Source organism: Centruroides vittatus, unplaced genomic scaffold, assembly GCF_030686945.1.
Source record: "Centruroides vittatus isolate TY-2023 unplaced genomic scaffold, ASM3068694v2 contig_1012, whole genome shotgun sequence".
Taxonomy (NCBI): domain Eukaryota; kingdom Metazoa; phylum Arthropoda; class Arachnida; order Scorpiones; family Buthidae; genus Centruroides; species Centruroides vittatus.
The window spans coordinates 692172-718230 of record NW_027120659.1 but is presented as its reverse complement, the minus strand read 5'-3'; the positions used below and the strand labels follow the sequence as shown (position 1 = coordinate 718230).

At 31.5% G+C, this 26059-nt stretch overlaps 1 protein-coding gene across 7 annotated transcripts in view; it reads right to left on the bottom strand.

Annotated features, from left to right (window-relative positions):
- LOC136984698 (voltage-dependent calcium channel subunit alpha-2/delta-3-like) overlaps positions 1–26059 on the bottom strand; it is a 222505-nt gene that overhangs the window by 57534 nt on the left and 138912 nt on the right. For 2 of the 7 annotated variants that reach the window (XM_067281827.1, XM_067282170.1), the window contains exons 15-16: positions 15001–15249; positions 3501–3572 (exon numbers count right to left, since the gene is read on the bottom strand). In XM_067281827.1, the coding sequence (XP_067137928.1) occupies positions 3501–3572; positions 15001–15249 (321 nt within the window). Of the gene's footprint in view, positions 1–3500; positions 3573–14396; positions 14427–14997; positions 15250–26059 lie in introns of all 7 variants that reach the window. The other 5 variants (XM_067281901.1, XM_067281971.1, XM_067282034.1 and 2 more) reach the window with 5 other exon arrangements.

Below are 26059 nucleotides of genomic sequence, written 5' to 3'. Positions count from 1 at the left end.
GGAAACTGATTTCCGTGTACAACTGGTATTAAAACGAATCAGTTAGAAAACGAATGACTATTAAGTTTAACATAATTAGATTTTTACAGCTACGGTGAGAAACGTTTAAAATTTACAACAGCCCTGTGGCGTCCTTTGAGAAATACTAGTGATGCGACAAAAGAGGCATTTGACATTGACCGGTATCAGCACCCTCGGGATTTGGCACGCACACACTCACTACACACCTACCTGGACCGTCACTAGTTCCATCCATTAGCTACTCGTATCGAGATATTTGACTAAGTGGATTGTTTTAAGATTTAAAAAGTAAAGAATATTTTATGTTATTTTTATGTACGTTTCTTTAAAAAGCTATATTTTAATTATAATTTTCTTTAAAAGTATATTAATACAATCGAACAATACATTGTACCAGGTATGTATATCCACCGCACATTTTATTTCACCGAGTAAGTTTTTATGATTTATTTTTAATTTTAGCCCTTATATCGTGGCTAGCGATTCAGAATGTAATTGTGATATTAAAAATACATTTAGAGAAGTCTACAGTTTTTACTGGCTTATCGAACAAATGAATACGAATAGACCCTAGACCAGTGATTCTTAACAGGGGGGGCCGCGGTTCCTGGGGGTCCGTAAGAAGTTTGCCGGGGCCGCCAAATTATGCAAAATTTCCTTCAGAATATAATAAAAAGAAAATTGATGTATAATCCGAATATCGTATTGAAAAGTGAAATAAGAAAGATAAAGTTTTCCTATTTAGTTTTTATTTATTTATTTTGTATTTCTTCCTACATACAACTTTGTTAGTACAGAAGAAATAAATGTAAATATGCTACTTACACCGCAGTATTTACTTCTTTTATTCCAAAGCAATTTTAAGAAACTATTAATGCTTGGAATTTTAAAAATAATTAGGAAAAATAGTAGGCTTTGAAAATTTAAATATTTTTGCAAAAGTTATGCAAAATCCTTACGACAAGTGGGCGTTTTAGTTTTAGTTTAGTTTTAGCATCGACATTGGATCGATTTATCGACATGTTTCTTATTTTATTTTCTGTTAAAAATTAATGAGTTTTCATGTTTAATTGTGAAGTTTGAATGTTATTTAAATAGATAATGAAATAATAAAATTATGATTTACATTTATTATATAAAAAATAAAGCAATAATAAAAAAATCAATTTATTATAGATAAATTATCAAATTATCAAATATAAATTATTATTAAAAAATGGGGGTCACAAAAAAACTATGAAATATTTGGTGGGCGGCGAGTATAAAAAGGTTAAGAACCACTGCCCTAGACCATCACTGACGCGCAATTAACTGATTGCCCCTGGAAGTCGGCTTCTTACAGAAACGCAGCTTCCCTGTCATCAAATGTCACGGCACGCCACTGAAAATTGCAGCCCAATTATTTTTTAATTAGACAAATTTTTCAGAAATTTCAATTGGGTCCTATTATTTCAATAAGGAGCTATTTGCTCCTTATTGAAATAATAAGACCCACTTCTCAAGCATTTGTGAAAAATAGGCTTCTGAAAATTGAGTGTTTAGCTTACAAGTCTTTGGAAATTTCATTTCTTGTAATAGCAATAGCTAAGTGGATAAAACACTAGGCACTGGAGGTAAATGATGTAGGTTCAAATCTATGCAATTTCAGTTGTTTTTTTAATGTGTGTAATAACATAATTATTTTATTATTTTACCATATCATTAGCATTATTATTACTATTATTATTCCTCACATTTAAAGCTTATAAAACAAAAATCTTAAAAATACGTGACAACATTTCCTGTTTAGCAAAACTGAGGTCTCTAGATTTAACTCTTGTATGTAGTGAAATAAAATTTTTATTTCTTCATATTTATTTTCAGATTTTTCACTCGTGGTTACATACTATGTCACCACAAGCAAATAAGCTTCAGATGTTACTGCAGATGAACAAAAAAGACAAGGATGATAAAAATAGGGTAGCATAATCACAGTGAGTTTTTAATTGTTATGGACAATTTCCTGATGTGCTTATGTTTGTTACACTTCAAATATAACAAATACCATCATATCTAAAAATTAATTATTTTACACATAAAAAAAAACTGAAATTGCCTACATCCTGTAGCTTCATTGGCTAGCATCTTATCCACTTGGCTATCACCATTACAAGAAGTAAAACTTGCAATGACTTATAAGCTAAACACTCAATTTTCAGAGACCAGTTGTTCAGAAATGCTTGAGAAGTGGGTCCTATTACTTGAAGGAGCCATTTATGTTTAGGACTACATGCTCACCAAGTTTCATTCAAATCAAAAGACCTGAACATCTGGCCCTCTCTTTGTAAGCTGAAACTAATTTAGCATGAACACCTTAAATACTTTTTCAGCAACACTATAATTTATTTAAACAAATGTTTTCAACCCTTTTCAAAGATTATAACTTAGAAAAAGACAAAAAACGTTTAGAGAGTTGCTGAAAAAGTATTTAAAGTGTTGTTCAAGCTAAAGTTTTCACTACAAAATATTTAGAATATGTTATTAAAGTTATTTCTCAAATTAATTTTTTCAATATCTGTGCTAAAATAAAATTTTTTGATATATATTCTCATTGAATTATTTCCAATAATTGATCTTTTGTTCCTCTGTATAGAATAACAATTTAATAAAGTTTTACTTATTTTAATTTTAACTTTTAATTGTCATAAAGATAAGCTGTGCAGCAAATTCACAGATCAACTGAAACCTATAGTACAGAGGACATCACCTCTGACCTAAAGTTTGATATAAACAAGGAGATGCATGCTACCTGCTGAACATTTGTATCGACATTGCTCCCTATTCAGTAAAATCATCTATTCACCCTGTTCCTCTTGTAAATATCAGGTACTTGGTTAAAGTAAAATGTTACATTTTATGATTTGGACTGCTGTTTGACTCCAATCTTACCATTGAAATATAGTCACGCAGACAAAGCGTTTGGGTTAACCATGAAGTAGAATGAATTTTCTTTATACTATTTTGTATCGGCATATTACTTTGATAGTGACATCTCAACACTACAAATCTAACCAATCTTGTTATTCTTGTTATTTGTAGTCTACAACAAGAATTAAACGATTAAACTAACACAATTTATTTCATTAGACAATTTCAGAAGAGTTTAACTCAAAAATAGATAACACATCTGCACAGTAAAAAGAAGTTGCAGGTTTGTATCAAACTCTGAATCAATCTTTTAAAATTTTCTAAATTATTTGATTAATTAAATTAAATTTTTAATTATTATTATTATTTCAAGATGCAGCATAACTGCCTACTTTTAGACCAAATGTATTGGCTTAATCATTTTATTTATAATTTGAAAATAACCCAGTTCAGTTAATTAAAATTCACAGATTTTGTTAAATTAAAATGTTATGCAATTCTAGAAAAGATATTCTTATGATAATCTCTTAACTTTTAAATATATTTTTATTTTATCTTGTGAAGATACTCACAGAAGTATTCCTTTTATCTATAACAGGTGTTGCTACAGTTGTTAACAACTGAACTTTAGGAGGCTCTTCATCCTACAAAAGAGGTTATAAATTTCATACATTTTTATAACTTTAATTTTTACATTATGAGTTTTTATCACCACAACAACTTAAATTTTTGTATATTTTAATTTATAATTAAAATTAATTTATATAATTTATGATTTATTTAATTATGAACCATCTACAAATATAGAATGTTCAAGTTATAGTCTCCAAATTTATTTCTCTTCATTAAATATACAAGATACTGAAATAAAATTTATATTGTAGCTGTACGCTATATATTTTTGTTGTAAATATAAATTTAAGTTTAGTTTAGTATCCTTTTTTTTTCTATTCTTTGTCTCATCTCCTTCTAGAACTTTCTTGCTTTATCTTTCTGGTTCATTATCCCTTGGGTGGGATTACCAATTCCAAGAAAGGTGTACGTAAACAAAAGGTGAGGCAAGGCCCTGGGGCTGATGAACAAAGGGAAGAGACCCTTTCGGTGGAAACTCTCAACGAGGACGGACAGAGAGAAGGAAGGTACCAGATAGCTAGTACGACAATCGGAGACCACTAGGTTTCAAAAAAGAGACTTGGACTCGAATTCCGAAGAATAAGGGTGGAATTAGGGTAGCCACCCGATCGAATTTTAGATGATTGAAGGCTACGTTCACCCCAAGGAAGCTAGTGAAAGAAATTGAAAGGAGTGCCGACAGATAACACGAGGAGCAACGTTCACCCCAAGAAAAGCATCAAACTAGTATATCACCCAAGTCTTTGAAAAAACAGGAAAGTCCCGGATATTTCTACTTTTTTTCTTCTTCTATTTTCCATCTTCTCTTCTTTCCTTAGTTATAATTAGCATAAGAATTAGTTTGTAAGTTTCGGCCCGCGTATAGTTGTCGCGCTCGTTGATCTTTTGTTTGTTAGGATATATTGTAACGTGTGTGTGTGTATAGAAATCACTTGTAGTTGTTGGGATCCAAAGAACCTGTTTAGAGCAAAAATAAATTACTTTGTTACGAGAATAAAATCTAGTTATTTATTTGTACTATCCCTCTCGCTGGACCTTGTACTTGTTGCCCTAAACTTCACAATATCGCTTTTCAATATAGTCTTCTAGAAGTAATATCCATTCTTTGGAGATGTGTTTTACTGATACATGGCAAAAGTAGCTTTTGTTGGCTAGAAAAGTTACTGCCACAGATCATCCTTTATTGTTGGAAACAACCAAAAGTTACAAGATGCAAAATCAGGATCTGGTGCTGGTGTTTTTTTTTATTTTAAAACTTTATCTTTGCTGCACAATGGCATGGATTAGTATCCTGATAACATCAAATATGATGAGAAATTAAATGATATTGTTTCTGAAATGCTAGAACAAACTTTTACTACAGAATCACTTCATATGAACTACCTGTCACTGTAGTACCCCTGGAACACAGTGCATAAAAACTATTCCATCACAAACCTGGAAAACAGCAATTACCATTTTCTTCAAATTTGTAGCAACATGGAATTTCTGAGTGGTAGTGTGCCCATAAGGTCATAACATTCACATATCCTTCTGGACATACTTATGAGTTATAACGATTTCTAATAAATTTTGTCTACTAAATTTTCTGGAAGTTTTTCCAATGAGATATAATTATTATTCTTATTCTGTATAAATAAACATTCATCTTAAATATTGCTGTTTAAAATGTAATTGATGTGTAGATATTACATGATGATATAAACTTTTGGGTACATCTTGTGTATGTTATATACATAACTGACAACTATTTAAAAAAAAAATCCATAAAGTATATTTGGGTGTGCCCATCAGTGGCTAAGCAGATAAAACTGTTGAACATTAATAGTTGGTCCCAGGTTTGTGTCTAACAGATTAATCATGTGAAGTTTTCTGGGTTTTCTTCATATCTGATATCTAGGTAAGGGCCAGTTTCCAATGTCCATCCAGGAAGTACATTTCCTTGATAGATCACCCTTGAGTTGCATTGTGACCGTCGGCCATATTGTATATATATATATTTTATTGTATATAGTTGTAATCCTATCTTATTTTTGCAATTTCCTCCTTTTTCCTTTGTCTATTCTTTCTTAAACTTTCCATGACCGTTATCGCCGTGGGGCTGGATTAGCTGTTCTGAGAATCAGTAGGGACAATAGCAGGTAGTGTGGCCTGGGAAAAAAGTGGCTAAGAGAGGGGTCACTTTTCGACTAGACACGAAGAGAGTCGGACGAAAAGAGCGAGGCTCGATTGTGATTTCCGAGAGAGGAAAGAAGTTTGCGATAGTCTAGTGAAGAATCGAAATATAGAGACCGGCATATTGGAGAACCCCATAATTGAGAGAAGAAAGGATAGTGAAGAAAGCCACTATCGTCGAACCCAGGTCCTACACAAAGTACGTATCCGCCGAAAAAGAGAAAACCCCGGGTGAATCATCCCTTCATTTCTTCTACCTTTCCACTATCCTATCTTTCTTATTTTTCCTTAATATTAAGTTAGATTTAAGCTAGATTTAAGTTAGGTTAGTCACGCAATTATGAGGAACTGATTGTTATGCGCTTGAAAATTAACACACCATTGTGCTTTGTTTAGGGACAGAGAGTCCCCTGTGTGAAACACCTGGAATTGTAAGTCAGTTGGGATTCCTTAACAACAAAAACCTTATTTGTTCTAAGTGGAATAAAGGAACATTGTCTATTATTGTAGTCGTTGCAGTGTCCTTTTCTGTATGTTTCATTTGCGGGCCGTACTGCCTCACTTTTATAGAACACCACAGCATTACCTTGTCTCATCAAAAGTATTTTTTTGATTATTTTTTGAGAAAAAATGAGGAGACCTTATAACTTGTTCATATATTAATTATAAGTACATACTACATAAAACTGGATTAATTAAGTCCATTGCACATAAATATACCAGAAATATCTAGCACAAAATTATACTTACTAAAACTAATGATAAAAATGTTTTCGACAATTTTTAAATTGTCATCATCTGGTTAAAGCTAGTCGAACATCAATGTAAACATTCAAACATCACTTTAAAAATGCATGGAGCAATCATTTCATTGGTTGAAAAATGCTGATGTTAAAAATGACGTTAAATTAAATTTACAGTCTATAGTCTTACTTCAAAAATAGATCTCCATGCTTTGGAGAATGTATCTGCATCTCTGTAATTTATGACCATGTTTCAAAAATTAGCTTTGCATGTTTCAAGAATCTCTAGATGTTTCAGATTAGTCCAATTCCTACTAGTATGTATTAATCTTGTTTCATTGAGAAGTACCCTTATATTGTTTTCAGATGAAAATGTCGCTAATGTTGTGGTGGAAAGGCTCTTTTTGATAGAATAATGGTGCTCCTTGACACACTTGTAAAGATATCAAGCCATTGCATCTATGTAGACCCATTTCTTGTTGAATCTGTTGTCTATAATGGGAATAAAATATACCCCAGATAAATTCTGTGTGTTGATAGGGTCCTTGACATTCCGTAATAAAGAGAATACAATTGAGTTTCTTATGTAGGAATGTAAGGAACTGAGTCCGAGTGTTATTTTTATTTTATTATTAATATTATTTTTCGTTTTATTATATTTTGTTTGGGGCTTATGTTTAGTTAGGACGAAGGTTCCCCACCACTCTCTTATTAGTAACCAAAAAAGAAGATAATAAACCAACTCACGAAAGAACGAGCGCCGTAGAAAAAATCACGCGCACTTGCGCTGCCCAGCGGAAATAAACAGTCCTCAGAAAAAATGGAGGGGGAATCCCCACACTCACTAGAAAAAAAATACTTACTAAACCATCATAAAACATCCCAGAAAAATGTGCTAAATGCTTTGTAAACGGTTTATAAGATGTTGTCAGAGAATTGAAGCTGCCAGAAAGAAATTTGATGTTAAAAAAACTAAGTGTGTAAATAAGGGGAATAACCTAGCTGAATTGTGACGTCACCTCTCAGCATAAAACCAGCACGCTAACCAAAGACGAAGGAGGTGATTTCCAGAGTGAGGTGATTCCTGATCGAGGTGATTTCCAGAGCGAGGTGATTCCTGATTGAGGTGTACTACTGAGTGAAAGATTCGAGGCAAAGTCCAGATTGAGAATTAAGTGATCCAAAGTGTTTAAAGAGGAATTCGATTTGAGATAGCGAAAGGATTGAGGAAACAGGTTCCTAGTATAGTGAGGTGACAGATAGACATTCAGTTCGTAAGAGATTTTGTTCATAGTTCTTAAGTATTTGATTTGTCGAATTTTCAAAGGGGAATTAATATTAAGTTAAGCTAAGTAGCTGAGTTTTATTGTCAGGTTGACTTGTTGATTTTTGTTAATAAATTTTGTTTTGGATTATAGACAATTGTACATAGTTAAATTCGATTTACTAATTAAATATATTTGAAACTTTTTCTTTGACTTGATATTTGTCGTTATTCTTACTAAATTTTTCGGTGCATGCATAAAAGCCCAGGCCTGGCAAACTAATCTCGAATCCACGTAAAGTACCCGTTAGGTTAACAGAAGTTTTACCGGCCGCAGTTAGTAGTCGGTTTCCTAAGATACTAAAAATAGTACTTTACATGAAATACAAGTTGGTTTGTTCTCTCAATTTGTTTGTATACCCTTGAAAGATGTTGGTTAAGACTGACGACTTTGTGGGATTTAGATTAGTCCTTCTTAAATGTATTTAATATTTATGGATGAGATTTTCGATGAGGAACTAGAAAGATACCCATGTTGTTTCACTATGCTTGTGATGTATTTTAGTTTGATCTCTCTGTCAATGATATTGGTGCAGTGAGTGAATACTCTTTTGATTAGGGCTCTGTAGGCTGATGTTTTAAATATATACAGGTCTCTAGATTCTGTTGGAATAAATTGAGGTTCATACTCCAGTTTTCTATAAACCTTAGTTGAAATGTGGCCATTTTTGAGTGTAAGAACAATGTCCAGGAAATGAACTTGGTGATTGCTTTCTTGCTCAATATGGAGATGAAAGTCATAGGGGTTGTTGCTGATGGTTTTTAAGAACTGGTTTAAATCAGGTTTCTGTCACCAGATTATGAGATCATCATCAACATATCAAGTGCTTGATCATTAAAAAATGAGAGCACCTCTTTTTCAAAATGACAGGGAACTAGATACCAGGCTGCCCACTGGGACACCTTTGCTTTGAACAAACATTTGCCACTGAAATTGAAAGAATACAGAATAACAAATAATTTCTGCTTGCTTCAAGATATTTCGATGGAGTTTCTGTGACTCAAAAATGTGTAAATAGGAAATCCCAAAGTTCTCAAAAATAAGATTCAATCTTGATTGATTGAAGGATTCAAAATCACAGATGGTGATGAATTCTTCATTGACTAAGGAGGTATTGGCTAACCATTGTAATAATTCTTCCAAATTGGTTACCATGTGATTGTAGTCCTTGACTAAGGAGATGATGAAGTGGTTGAGTATTCTTTTAATTTTTATAAAGGGAGATGCAGATTTGTCCACTACTGAATGTAGTTGTTTATTCAGTTTATGAATTTTAGCAACAGCAAACATATGTGATAAGATAGTGCCTGTATGATGGCCTTATGCATGTGTAACTTGGAAACTAATGGAGTGTTGGTAAACTCGATGATTTACATATTTAAACAATAATGACCATACAAATAATCCTTGAAACAATACAATTTATGTAATTATGCAAATATTGTTTAATTTCTGAATTTCCACCAGAAACTCTAGAGTGGTTTTTCTTTTCACATTTAAATACAACTGTGACCTGATTGATATTGTGAAAATGTTTAGTGCTGTGTGCAGTTGGTGCCAGATCCTATGATAAAAAGTTGGAGTCAAGTGTTAAGTTATTCTGGTTTTATGTAAGTGTATTTTTTGATTGAATCACCGGTGTGTAAGGAAGATTGAGAATTTACAGAATGCCTTTGTCAAGAACTGATTTTAGAACATAAATAAATATTGAATAAATGTAGAATTTTATAAATGTCATCTATATTTTTAAAACAAATTCCTGATGAAGGCAAAAATGATTGATTTATTTTAACTTATGAAAACATTTAAATAAAAATAACACCAATAAACAGACTAATTCTTTTAACAAATTGTATATGTATTGGTGTATATCATTATTTTACAATAAAATAATGGAATTGCCTAATTTTATTATTAAAAATATTTCAGATGATTTCAACCATGTATATCAGGGCTGACCAAAACTTGTCATGACAGAAGCCATATATTATTGCCTATCAGAAATATGAGAGCCACATTCTCATATACCATATTTAAATTGCTAATTTATATAATGGATATGTATGTGATAAGGAATCTTAAGTAAGGATCTAGAACAGCATTTTTCAACCTTTTCTCATTGCAGACTGGTAAAATTATGGATAATTTTACTCGGACTGATAATCATATGCATCTATGAATTATGCTTATATATGTTTATCTAAAATTACTGTACACAACAAAGTTCATACATTAACTCTAGATTACTATTTAAATGTCAGCTGTAATCAACTGCACCAGCATCACTACAGATGATTGCTGGTGCAAAAAAATTTCACCAGTCTGCAGAAAATATTTCTCTGCAGACTGGTGAAATTTTTTTTTATGGACCAATGGTTGAAAAACACTGATCTAGAGGACATTTTAAAAATATCAAATAAATTAATGAGGTTTTTTTGTTACATCATTTAATAATTTTCATATGTATCTGAATATCTTCATGAATATCTCTCTTTGATGAGAAAAGAAGTTTTAAACAATAGTTGTCAATTCTCATATCTGACTCATAATCTAATCTAACATTTTTGAGATATCAAAGCTAAAACTGAAGATGTTACAAGAAGTCAAGTTTTTTTCTTTCTTAGAATTTTGTCATCACTTGTGGATAATATTTGTAATTTCATAATATTAATTTAATTTCATATTTTTCATAGAAGATTTTTTAACTACTGCACTTTGTGATTGTTAGCACTTTTCTACATGGATAACATGTGGATAACATATTTGATTAAAATACAATCAGGGTCAGATCCATGGAAACAGCTACAGGAGCTTAAAATCAAAATATCTACAATACAATCATTTTGCATCTGTTAGTAAAAGATACTTATAATTATTCAAATATTGTTAATTTTTGAATTAGCTCCTTTGGGTTCATCTGGATCCACAAATGAGTATAGTGACTATTTATAATGCTTCATTATCTTTACCAAAAAACTGATAACACAAAATATCATTATAGGGAAATCAATAAATGTAATCATGTTTTGCAGCATAATTATATTTTATAACAACAGTCTATCAAGCATTTTTTTTATTTTATACCAAGTTTTTATAAAAGAATAAAAATATGGTGATAGATCATCAGTAGTTTTGAAGTGGGGTGATAGCTATTTTCATGTCTCACACTAAGTCAATGCTATAGTTTAGGCTGCCTAAGGCAAGACATGCATTTGGTTCCCCTTATCCCCTTACATAAAATGAAAAATAATTTGTTTTGAAATGCCATACCAATTAGAAGTTCCATACCTTGTTCCATCAATAAATATTCAACTTGTGCCATATAATATAAAAAAAAAATATTTTAAAAATAATACAACTGAAAATTTTGTATAAATTTATGAAAATCTGCCACTTGGGCAAATGCCCAGTTTGCCCATATGGTAGCACAGGCCCAGAACACTGTAAGTGAATACCATGAATTTCATTAAGTTGGCCAAGCCTGATAAACCCAATTTATAATTAGCAGATATCTTAAAAATTTGTCAGAATTATAAATATAATTTTTTTCAATAATTTCATTGGTAAGAATGTTTAAGTTCAAATAACTAAGAACATTTTAATTTTTTAATGTTTACTAAGTAAATGAACAAAATAAAAGTTACTAAGTTTTCTAAATAAAGTGAAAAATAAAATGTCAAAAATAAAAACAGATAACAAACAGTGTTAAACATATACCAATATTGCTGAATATGTGATACAATTAAATCATTTAGTATAGTTTATAAGAAATAATCTAAATTTATTTAAATATCCAATGGATTTTAAATTTAATTCTAATGAAATTTTTTTAATGAAACAAATATCTTTTATCAAAATATCCATAACTCATAGAGAAAAATACAACTTACTTTAAAATGTTAATTAGTGAAATATTTTCTAAAAAACAGATGTTTAGTTTCTAAATATAATCGCTTTTAATTAATTATCTGTACTTATTAACTTTGAAGTTTAATCTAAATTTATTTAAAGAATAATTCAACTGCAGTATAATAAATAATGAAACTGTTAAAAGTATTTTAAATCAATATAATGAGTTTATTACACTTCATTTATTTTGTAAATTTAACTAACTCTTAAGACAATTTATAATTTATTGATGAAAAGTCTTTTGTATAATGGTCTGTTTAATTGCCTTTCTTTTCTTGTTCTTTTAATAAGAACTATTGTATCTTATTATCATCAAACATATTTAAATTAAAAATCTAATATATAAAAAACAATCGCAAAAAGGTAAAATACTTAATAATTAACAAAAAAATTATTACAAATTATTATTTATAATAAATAATTATAAATTTTTATAATTTAAATGAAAAATCATTTATGGTTAAATAATTTCTAATATTGCATGTGTATATTACATAAAGCTAGGCTCACACTGTTATATTAATAGATGAAATGAATAATAATCAAAGTGAAATGTTGTTTACTTTGTACTACATAATGCAAATTGAATTAGAATGTAATTGGTTGAAAAAATCTTGAACGCTAGTTGTGAAAAGCTGATTGTTGAATGAACAGAAGTTGGACAAAAGAAATATTTTAAACTCCTAATAAACTGGTTGAACTGTCACCAAAATGGGACAAAATGGCAGTTCGTATGCGAATCTAGCTTTAATACTAATAATAAAAATGGAACTAATTTAGTTTTAACTTCAATACTTTACTTATTCATTAGTCACAAATTTTGTAAATTTTTAATTCCTTCTTTATGTTTGAATTTTAAAAATCAATATTAACAACAATTTTTAAGATTTATTGTTCGAATATTTAGATTGTTTCTTATGTATTAAATCTGTTTATTTAACTCTCTCTTAAATTCTTAACATGAAATCGGACCCCAACCTAGAAGATTCTAAACAAAATAAAAAATATAACGGTTGCCTGGTGTAACAATAATTAATAAATAATAAGTTAAATATATACAAATTTAATGTGTTATTTATTATTCTGGTCTTGATACAAGTAAAGAGCTTGGCTTGGCATCTACATCTGCTAGTATCTTTAAGCAGCTCCATGTCTGGCAAAAGTGTAAGGAAAGGTTATCAGCAGATTGCAAATTTTTGGAATGTATTGGAAGATAATGTTTTTTGAATGACTGAATAAATGTGAATTATTAAATTTGTGCTTATTACAATGCAATCATTTAAAATCTAAAAATACCAATTACCTTAGTTTGTATGCATATGCAGACTCTGGTGAAGCAGTTTGATTTTATGAAGAGAATTATTATGTATCTTTCCCTTATCAGTTATCATATTATTTTATTACTACTTGAAGATTTTTGTACATATACAGCTTTTTTAATTATTTAATAATTTAAAATATTTTTTAAATTGTTGAGTCTGATTTAAAAATTATATTTTTATATATGATGTAGGTATTTAATGTCTTATATTTGTTTTTACTTTGGTTATTTTATTACATAAATTACAAAATATTGAGTTCAGAATTCAACTAATTTTCAAATCTATCTTGTATTTTTTTTTCTTATTTAATCTTATCACAACACACCTTTCTTGTTGCTGAGATAGTTTTATTGAAAACTAACGTTTTCGGCCTACTCTATAGGCCATTGTCGGGCTTAATGAGAGAATGTTCCAATTCTCTCGTTAAGCTCGAGGATGGCCTATAGAGTAGGCCGAAAACGTTAGTTTTCAATAAAACTATCTCAGCAACAAGAAAGGTGTGTTGCGATAGGATAATTATTTGCTGAGCACGTTCTGTTTAATCTATCTTGTATTTTTTGGTTTTTTAAAATAAAATAATAGATATAAGTTAAATTTTAAAACATAATAATCAACCTAATGATAAAAATATTAAAAATAAGAAATGATAAAATTATATTGATAATTATGGAATAATGTAATGTTGTAATAAATACAATTGTATAAATGAATTTTTTTTTTAATTTGTGATATATATAAAACAAATATATAATTTAAATATTTCATTACATTAAAAACTGCTTTATTGGAGAAACTAACAAAAGAAAATTATCCGAATGAGAACATAAATATATAGAAAACCCTATATACTTTTTACCGGAGTGTCTAAATTTTAAAATACCAACAAATATTCTCAAATGCTTGGCTCGTAATTGGAAAAAAAACAAATAAGTTACAAATTTATAAACTTTTAACTTAGTAATAAACACACTGTATACCAGATTAAATTACAAATATCACTTACAAAACTAAAAATCCAGCTCTTAGAACACAACTTTGAAGGATGCTTTGTTCTATGAGTTGGTGTTTTGGTTTTTAAAGTGATATTTATAACTTTTAGCTTATAACTCTTATTTATGTTTATTAGCATTTAAATTAGCTTTTTATTCTAATAAAAAGCTAATATATATTCTATCAATAATTCATGTGTCATATAATTAGTTAAAGATGAAACAAACATATTAAACTATTATTAAAATGATTTATTATTATTTATTGTTAAAAAGTTTTAATAAAATTCAGCTTACTATAATTATTCTAAATATTCTATATATAATTATTTCTATATAAACACTATGTACTACAATATAAACAATTCTCACCTTAGATGTGCCTTTTTTATAAACTCCACTCTTGTTTGTAGCATTAAAGGAAACAATTAGGGGAAGAAGGAAAAGAAAAAAATAAAATACAAGGGATAAAATTGGTTAGGTAAAAGGAAAAGGGAAAGAAATGGAAAAAACTGTCAATTGCAAATTTCATGCATTCTTTTAATTCAAGCAATAAAACATTCAATATTCAAGAAGTAGCAACAAATTTTTATATGCATATACAATATTATGTCTTAACTCTTAAAAACCTCATTATTTATAAAAGAGTATACAATGGAAAGGATCAGAAGACATTCTTTCAATGAATAAATATCAAAATGATGTAATGGGAATGGCTAGTACAGTATTCAGAATGGATAATTTTGGTAAAAAATAGAACAAATATCATGCAAAACAAAAAAATTCTGATTAATTTCAACAAAGCACATAGAAAATGTCAAATCATCAAACAAAATTTTTAAATAAAACAAATTAATTATTATGGTGATTGGTGATATGATGCATCAAAAATCAGTAGTCATATATTGAACAAGATTCCATAGGAATGAAAGATTGACTACATGCTCAAATGAGTTTTTCATATAAATAAAACCACTTTGTTAATAATACTAACATTTTCATCATCATCATCATCATCATCATCATCATCATCGTTGTTGTCATTATTATCATCACCATCTTGAGTTAACTGCTCTTCTGTTTCAACTGTATCAATGCCATTCTCTTCAGAAACATAAACTTCGTCATCGTCGTCGTCAACTTCCGTCTTCAAATGTTTCACATAATTTTCTCTAAGTTTATCATGTTGCTTATTTTTCCACATCCAATCAGAAAGAATATTGCCCTATGATCAAATCACCTATTATAACAGTTCTTCTATTAAGACGGTCATTATGCCAAATTTTTCTGATCAAAATGTTAATTGTGAATTGCCAATCACCATTAAAAAATTGTAAATATTAATTGAAAAAATATATATTTTAAAAAATTTTAAATAATTTAAATTAAAAATTAAAGTTGTAAAAATTAAAAAAAAAATCAAAATTTAAAATACAAACAATATACAAAAAATGTATTCATATTTATATTAAAATATAAAAACTAAATGCTAAAATTATGAAAAAATATTAAAAAATTCTTCTGAAAATTTGAATTTTTTATTGAATATTTTTAATGTATTCAAAATATTGATTAAATATATATACATATGGACATATATACTTTCAGCAAAACTGAATATCAATGCAGTCTATATTTAACAAACCATAAAAGTATATATTGAAAGATATAATCAGATACAATAACAGTGCATGGAAAAAGTGAACATGAAGATTAATTATAACTTACTGATATAAAAACAAGTTTATATAAATAATACGATTCTGTGACTGTATTTTTCTCTTAAGACTGATTTATTTTATCCCAAATATTTATTGAAAACAGAAATGAATAAACTGCAGAGTAGGATTGCCAATTTTCAGAGTAACAAATTCCAAACACAGTGCAAAAAAACATCAACTTGGAAAAAGTGATGAGCAAAAGAAAACCTACAAACAAACTTGGAAGCATTTTTTCCTTCTCTTCATGATTATGATCATGACGAGACAGCCTAAGATATCAGCTCTACCATTTTTAGACTCCACGATCAAATCCAGCCAAACAATCCCAGGAAGTTTCATGAGTGGTCCATTTTGGACTTATCAGGCCCTGTCCCTCCCCACCCTGCCATCTCCATTATGGGACCTGGCCAAACCCAAGCTAGGTATGATTAAAACAAGTCCTCTTAGTATCTGTAGGGGAGAAAGAGAGAAAAATGGGAAAAAATACAAGAACTAAAATAATTCAGATCACAGTTAAAGGTACCAACTTCTCATGAGGAAAAAGGAACAAGTTAAAAAAAAAAAAACCATTTATTTCTTTCAAACATTTTGGAACAGTCTTATTTTTCTGAACAATTTTTAAAAATAACCGAAATTCTGTAATTTGGAAAATTCCAGACGGTTCGCAATCCTACTCTAGACTAGGTAGAGAATACATCTGCATCATCTACAGTAACCAGATTCTACAACATTTGAATTAGCTGGCTCCAAAATTATACAGGAGAAAAAAATAATAACAATAATAAATTATTGATATGGAAAATATTTTTTGTATTTTAATCTAATTTTTGAAGATTAATTATATTTGTGTATGCAATTGATTTTGCTAGTTTCTAGTATCATTACATTTTATATGTCTACTTTTATAAATAAGCAGAATAAATATATAAAGATAACACACTTATTTACAATTTGCAAATGTTTCTATTTGACATAAATTTCTTTTTGATACTTATATCAATTTGAAAAACAGAAAATAAAAATGTAATAGTAGCTATAAAATAAAATTATTTAGAACTTATTGTTTTCACATATAAAAACGTAATCAATTTTATAATTTTACATATTACAGTAGAGCATCGATTATCCGACCCCTGATTAACCGACTTAACGGTTAACCGACTGCGTTCTAGTCGGCAAATTCAAATGTCTGCTAGTGATGTGGCACTACAATATTTGGTTATGTTGTGGCTGTACGCCATATTTTTGTACATATGTATTTTAGATTTAATTAGTTTTAATAATTTTCTCTTTCTTAACCCTTCTTTCTAACTTCCTTTGTTCATTGTTCTGGCTTCTGGGAACGGGGGCTTCCCACTCCCCACCCACCAGGGGGCCGTGTGGAACAAAGAGTTCGAGTGGAGGACAAGTCAAATCTGGGTCACGAAGGGTCTCTTTTTCCCCGGCCGGACACGAAGAAGCACGGACGAAAACGGCGAGCTCGTGAGACGGAATTCTACGAGGGCCGAATGGAGAGCCGTGAGGTGAGGATCTGGATTTTCGAATCAGAGACACCGAAAAGAAATTATAGTAGAAGATATTTAAAACATTGACGAACCCAGAGACATGCAGAATAGAGCACCAGCCAGCATTGAGTTCAGCGAGAACAAGGGTACCCCACTATCCTATCAATTCTTCTCATTTCCTTATCTCTATACTTTTCTATCCCTAGGTTTAAGTTAGTTAAGGATCGCGCGGGTTTCATTAGTATTGTCGGGCAAGTAGTTTCCAAGAAGGTAAGCTACTTGGGTTATTGTTACTAACGGACAGTAAGAGAAATTGGACCGAGGGAATCCAAAAGAACTCATCTGTATATATTGTTTATCGCGAAATTAAATTTGTTTTAATTGAATTCACGTGTCTGTGTATTCCTATCGCGCTTCACACTTCACATTGGCGTCCGCGACAGGATTCCCTCCTCGTTGATCCAATTCTCTGTATTGCTGTACTGATTATCAGCCATCGTTGAAAGTTATATGGAGGACAAAGGTACCCCCAGTATGAGTTTAGTGGCAGAAAGCCACAGTGAGAACCCCCCACTCGTGGTTACTGGATTCTTAGGGATGATCCCCACTTTCTCGAATTCGCCTAACGATACGGTAAATATAAATCAACTATTTAGAACCATTGATAATGTGGCTAAGTTAGCCCAATGGGGGGACGAGGTTAAGGTGGCTGCGTTGCAAGCTAAACTAAAGGGTGAACCATTAAACACTTTCTTTTGTTTATTGGAGCAAACGCCTGCACCAACGTTTAAGGAAATTGAGCAAGACCTAATTAAATGTTTCCAGAAGCACGAAGGGAGAGGAAGGGGCTTACTCGATCAATTATTAAATTTGAGGCAAGGAGGAAAGGAATTAGTCAGTGAATATATCATTAGGACTAGAACCATAATGTCTAGGGCTATCCGGAGTAACCCAAATATCGCGACATTCAGAGACGAGATTATCAAGGAGAGGTTCATCAGGGGATTAGACATAAGTATCAGAAGTCACGTGTGTCGCAGGGAACCTGCTACCTTAGAGAAAGCCTTTGAATGCGCTGAAAGGGAGGAAGAGCTAGAAAGGGAATGTAGTAATCCTAGAGACCTCAAAACGGTCTGTCATAACTTCCAGAGCGAAGTGGGTGCTGAATGTACAAGTCCTGAAGTAAGCCCTAATAATACTCTAAAGGATGAGGATCGATTGGCTAATTTAGAAAAAGGGTTGAAGACCCTGTTCGAAATAGTTTCCAAGATGGCCGAAAACCCGACCCAGACTACTAAGTCGCCTAATATTAACGGCAGACTTTGTTTCATTTGCAATAGCCCAAATCACTTGGCTCGGAAATGCCCCAAAAGAAATAGTTCGGAATTGAAACCAGCCCGGGAACCCGATCAGGGTCAGTGTCGCGTTCCCATCCTCACATTTAAACTGACCGAATTTTCACCTTCGGAGAGGGGACTCCCGTTAATAAGTGGCAGGGTAGCAGGGATAGAGATTAAGTTCTTAATTGACTCTGGTGCAGAAAGGTCTTTAGTTGATATAGCGCTGACTCGAAACGCGAAAATGGCTAAGTCTTTCCAAATTTCAAGAAGGGGTGAGATCACCCATATCAGAGGTATCAACGGCACGATCTCCACATGTAAGGAAGTCCTAAAGGGATCCATAAGCTACAAGGATGAGATAATACCCGCTTCCCTTTGTTGTATGGAATTCCCGGATAGGCTAGAATACCAAGGGATCTTGGGGATGGATGTTATCAATTCGATCCCGTCATTGATAATTGATGGATGTACATTCATAAATCGTGAAGCTAGAGTGTTGAACCATAGTCCTCGCCCATCGATCATGTATTTCGATTGCTTAAGTAGTACTCCGATTGACACCGCCATAACCCCAGGAACTACAAAAGCTAATGACGAAAATCAGGTGACTCGCGTCCTCGATAAGTATCCCGGTTTGTTTTCGGAGGGGGTCGAAGATTTGAAAAGCACCGATCTTTTTATGCATAGTCCCAGTTTCCACCATAGAGTAGTGGAATCACAAATGGAAGACGATTTTTTTAAAAAAATGAAACTAGGTCTTGCGAAGGCTCAAAGGAACATGCATCAGGGTCTTGCCGGAAAGGGTGTCCAGCCAGAATTCCAGTTGGAAGGAGGTGTGTTAGTCCACGTTAAACCAGGAAGATATGGACTATATAACTGGAAGCGGATATGTGTAGGTCAGAAAATGGGTGAGGAGGTTGTTAGAGCATTCCATGAGTCTGGCCTTGGGGGGCACTTGGGCATAGAGAAGACTTGTAATACCGTTGGCAGGCATTACTACATACGGGGTCTACAATCGATAGTCCGATCAGTAGTGAGGGTGTGTAGGACATGTCAGCGGTGCAATACAAAAAGGAAAGGGCGTAACTTTAGTGCTGGTGAGAGAGTGTGGCTGTTACGCAAGCACCAGGGTAGGAAGTTCGGGAAATTTTCCCCTAAGTATTCGGGCCCTTACCGTATTACGAGAATTTTTGGTCCAGTAACCGCAGAGTTGGGTGGTAGTGATGGGAGAAAAAATTGTATTGTGCATTTCAATCGTCTGAAACCATATTATTCATATGCTGTATATAAGGGTCAAAACCATTACCGACCCAACAACAATGATTCCCCGAATATAACCGATGATGATGGAGGTGATGAGATTGCATTACAGTACAGGAGACAGCCGATGACATCTATCAGGCGACAAAAAGACGATGCATCACCAGAGAATCTCCTTGAATCGGATGACGGGCATCAAGCTGTTCCCGCAAGTGAGGGTCAATACCACCTTCGAAAAAGGAAAGTAGATTACTACAAACTCCATCATGGACTTTGAGCCTTTCCGATGGGGCGTATGTGGCTGTACGCCATATTTTTGTACATATGTATTTTAGATTTAATTAGTTTTAATAATTTTCTCTCTTTCTTAACCCTTCTTTCTAACTTCCTTTGTTCATTGTTCTGGCTTCTGGGAACGGGGGCTTCCCACTCCCCACCCACCAGGGGGCCGTGTGGAACAAAGAGTTCGAGTGGAGGACAAGTCAAATCTGGGTCACGAAGGGTCTCTTTTTCCCCGGCCGGACACGAAGAAGCACGGACGAAAACGGCGAGCTCGTGAGACGGAATTCTACGAGGGCCGAATGGAGAGCCGTGAGGTGAGGATCTGGATTTTCGAATCAGAGACACTGAAAAGAAATTATAGTAGAAGATATTTAAAACATTGACGAACCCAGAGACACGCAGAATAGAGCACCAGCCAGCATTGAGTTCAGCGAGAACAAGGGTACCCCACTATCCTATCAATTCTTCTCATTTCCTTATCTCTATACTTTTCTATCCCTAGGTTTAAGTTAGTTAAGGATCGCGCGGGTTTCATTAGTATTGTCAGGCAAGTAGTTTCCAAGAAGGTAAGCTACTTGGGTTATTGTTACTAACGGACAGTAAGAGAAATTGGACCGAGGGAATCCAAAAGAACTCATCTGTATATATTGTTTATCGCAAAATTAAATTTGTTTTAATTGAATTCATGTGTCTGTGTATTCCTATCGCGCTTCACACTTCACAATGTCTTGACTACTTTAATATTATTTTTGTTAAATTTTTGCATGTTTTAGCTGGCAGCACTGGCTCAACCATGAAAGAGAGGCTAGTATTTAAACCAGGCCTAATACACTATACTAATAATGTATTTTTTCATACTTTTCGGTTATCCGACTTTTCAGTTATCCAACCAACCCCAGTCCCCAATTAAGTCGGATAATTGATGCTCTACTGTATTAAAAATTTATATATTAAATGTTACAATAAAATACATTTATGACCACATATTGATACATAATCAAAGTCATATAAAAACATTTCATTTTGTAAATAAAATGCTATCAAGATAAACAGTAATTATTTTCTAACAAATCGACCATACCATCTGATTTTACATTGCCTTTTCATTCTGCTTAAAAAGAGATATAGAAACATTTAAAAATTATTATATTTGGAAAGCCATTTTTTTGCAAATTTATTATTAATTTTTACTTAGTGTTGTTCAGAATTAATAATCCACAATGCTTTAAATCATAAAATAAGATTAAAAAGATATTAATTTTACTTATAAGAATAATTTCATTCCTCTTGAGTTCTTTTGGTAAAAGTTTAAAGAAAAAACATGATAATATTTAAATATATAATAATTCAATTACATACATATATATATATTCAATAATAATATATGACAATAGCAATGTTAATTCAACATTTTAAAGTTTTCTATAAAATTTTTCTCATAATTAGGTTTTGTTTTGATATAAAATTGCAGAATTTCAAACTATTTCTACAATAATTTCCTTTCAGTTAATAATTAGGATAAATGTTAATCACTGAAAAAAATATTATCATCTTTTAGTACAAATATATATTTAGTACGTGAGTATATATTTAAAATTAGTACGTGATATATATTTAAAATAATGTCTGGTATATCATCATCATCATCATCATCATCACCAAATCTATATTTTATTTTTAAGTATACTATTCCAGCTTTCTGATAAATGCAACTGCTAAGATTTATTTGATGTAAAAATTTTTTATCTATTGTATAAGAGAAGACAATGGAAAGCAAATTTATAGTAATGACATGAAACAATAATATAAATTTACTGTATAATTGTTGAGCATCTTCTAGATATGTTTTATGTGCAAACTTGCATATAGGAAATTGACTAAATTGAGTGCAAAGTTTATCTACCCGCAAGCTTAAATGTTATCTAAATTCAAAATTGCAGACAGGAAATTATATGAAGTAACAAACTGAAAATATTTCATTTAGACATGAATTTTCCCATTCACATATATTATGATGAGTTTATGATCTATGAATTGAGTTATTGTAAAATAGCAGCATGCTGTAAGTAAGTGTGCTATTATTTGTAATAACTTTACAGTATACTGTATATACAGTGTATGCTACAGATTTGGCTATATAAATGACATTTTCAAATTATGGATGTTAAACATCCTAACTGATATAGTAAAAAAAATAATCATTACAGTTACATTCACATTAATAATTAATACATATTGCAATGTTTCCAATCTGAGAAAAGCAAATTGGCTGACAAGGTGAGCTAAAAGGGCTGATAAATAAAAGTTACCTTACTCTAATTAGAATAAAACTCATTCTGAATATGTTTTAACTCCCTTTCCACACAAGGTGCAGAAAAGAGTTAATGGAAAAGAAAGAAGAAATATATACACTTACAATATGTTAAAAAGATGCAGAACTTTGTTGGAAAGTAGAGATACCAAATGGAGACCATCTATTTATACCATTTTTAAAACCATTGTTAGTCAACTAATCACAGCGAGAGATTTAAATTTTGAAAAGAGTAATTTTTGAAATCAAATACAAAATTGTTTACAGTAGAAATCTGTCAGCCAGTCAAAAGGATAATTTCAATTTCCAAACATTCAATGGGTGGAAATCCAAAGAAATCAATTATAAATCATTCAACTGTCGATAATAAAATCAAAATTAATGAATTTTATTTGTAATCTAAATTTTTAAATTTTAAAGTTTGTTAGCACTGGCCATTAAATTAATTAACTTTGTAAATTTTAGTATTAATTTCTGACATCAGTAATATCAAATGCTGTCCTTCTGTCAGGAAACGATCCTGTACACTAATACTACTGACCAGACAATAGGATATAACAAGTAATAGGGTAATACAAGTATAACAGAAAATAGTTCTCATTTAACATTGAAGAATATTAAAAGAAAGAGCAGTCATAGAAATTATTAAAAACACTCAAAAGCAATAAGAATAAATTCTGGAAGGCAGGCTACAGAACAAATGGTTGTCATGTACAATGTAGCTGGATGAGTTTTTTTCTTGAAATTCAGATAGCATACTAGCAACATATCTACATAATTATACAATTACCCCAGGATTATTTTAGTTCACATTTTTGCCGGATTCATGCACGCTGAGAGTCTTCTGACAGATTCATGCCCGAATCCACCAGAGGACTCTCAGCTAAAAGTGTGAGTATAAAACAAGGATGCTATTGTGAAGGATTTTTAATAATTTTTAATGTATTGTAGATGCCATAGCCTACAAAAACAGGTCAGCATTGAGATCGTTTTTAATTATGTGTTAATCGTTTGATAGTATTTCTTCTGTTTTTAGAAGTGTTTTTTACTTCAAGTCGCCTGCTGTGTTCGTGGTTCCTGGATGGAATAAAGGATAAAAATTTTGGACTCAAACTTTGTTTGTATTACCTTGTAAGTTCACATTTTTGAATTGAACATATTTACATATCAAGCAAAGCTTAATTAACCCTTTTGCAACCGGGGTTCCGATCTATCGTAAGCCTAATTGTTAAGCAAAAAGGCCAGGGTACCAATTGATCGTTACCCTGTTAACAATCGATTTTTATAAAATTTATCGACAACAGATGTCAGCACTTGACGGCAGCGTCTTGTTTATCATCTGTTTCACATATTTTTGTCCAGGTGGTGATTTGTCGACTTAAAAAATTTTAATTATTGGGTTTTTTTCTTAATTTTTCATTTTCTGATAATTTTTTATTTCATTTTTAGCATATTCATGCAATAATATTACTATAATAAGTTCATTCATGCTATAATAAGTTTATTCAGCTATAATATGTTAATGCATTATAAATATTCGAGTTATGACCTTCAGTTCTGATATTTTATATATTTTTTTAATTTTTAATTTTTATTTTAATCGAAAATATCAGCAAATGTTACATCTATTGTTACTGGCAATCATATGTTTATTACAAAAATATATAATCTTGTTTGATATGAAGTGAATAAAGTATATTAGTTCATTATATTAGTTGAAAGCAGAATAAAGTTTAGATTTCAAACAAATGTTTGATATAATGTGCGATAATTTCACAACGAATAAACGTGCATGCATAAATGTTATATCAAATTGTACAGAACAATATTCTACGTCGTTCTGGCTCAGTGCCAATAAGAATGAAGTAACCAGACAATGTTAATTTTGACAAAAAGTAAAAAATTTTCAAGTTTGAATGTCAGTTATGATATATTAAATTTTTTTCTCATAAATTTCTCTAATAAAATTTATTGAAAAATACCATATTTAAAACTAAAGATATTACTAAATGTACGTAATTTTTTTCGTATGAATATAATAATAATTTGATTTTTGGTGAATTTTTAAATTAATATTGCCTGACTGACCTTGACTGACCTATATTGCCCTTGGTCATTTTTCAAAATAAACGTAAACAAGGAGCAGGACAAACGAGGCAAAAGGGTTAAACCATAAGTCTAAATTTATAGATCATTAATTAAAGTAACTAGCCTAATTCACAGTGGCGTGCCGTCATTGGAAGCGATGGAAGTGCCGATTCCACCTTTCAATGACCTTCCCTTGTATTTTATAAAATATAAATTTTCATATTTTAACGTACTTTGAATTAATTAAAATTAATATTTTATTATAACTGCATTATGTATCTTTTACAAATTTCTATACTACATGTGAAAAAAAACGATAAGATTGCTATTGTATATTCGAATAATTCGGTGGCGGAAGGAATGTCAAAACCGGGTCAGTCTCCAATCAGCCAGATTATATAGGCATTAGCACATGCGGTTTACAGTGCACCAACCTCACCCGGTTTAGCTAGTAGAAGCAACACACTCGTAAAGAGTACAGCTTTGTATCCCGGAGCGGTTGTGGGCTGTTATCCGCCTGCCTGTCAACTTCCAAGCAACCAGATTATAGGCATTGGCGCATGCGCTTTACATAGCACAAACGTCACGGTTTAGCTGGTAGAAGCGACACACGCGTAAAGAGTACGCGACTTTATATCCCGGAGCGGTTGTGGGCTGTTAGCCGCCTGCTAGATATTCGGCCACCCTCAGCGCCGGATCCAATAGGAGCGAGGCCCGATTGAATTTTTTTTGCGGGGCCCCTCAAACTTTAGATAACAAAATTAATTAACTGTTAATTTACATATTGAAATATGTTGGGTTTTTTTAATAATAATATACCTAGATATTTATTTTTGTAACATGTACTATTTTTAAATATATAAATTTTGACGTGATGCGGGGCCCTTCAAACGCGGGGCCCGATTGGCACCAATCGCTCCAATCGCCTAAAATCCGGCCCTGGCCACCCTCGCCCGATTATGTGAATCACGAGCAGACTAGATCAACGGCGGGCAACCCGCGGGCCAGCTATGGCTGGCGAAAAGTTTCTATCCGGCCCGCGAGATCTTTAATAGATTATTAAATTGGAAAAATAACTAATTAATTAGTTATTTTTCCAATTCTTTGTAATTTTCGAAAACGATAAAAAAAATAAATGTAGTAATTAACTTTTTATTTATTTATTTCATATTTGCAGACTAAAAAAATTACGAGTCACAAGAAGGCGTCAATTAACTACTACGGCGCGGAAAAAAACGTAAAATTTATTCTGGCCCATGTTATAAAAAGGGTTGCCCACCCTAGACTAGATTTATAACAACCCAACCGATAGGAGTTTACTGGCACGTTTTTATGATAGTTCTGTATAGTTGACAGGAGTTTAAAAAAACTCCATTAAAATATTTGATACATTTATTCCACGTTTATTCCGCTCTCCCATCTTATATTACTTACGGATTTCGATGTTAAACCGGCGATATTACGATTTAGTATGTCCCATCTGTAAGGGGATGCAGAAAAAACGTGTACAATTCTAGTACAGTGTTAA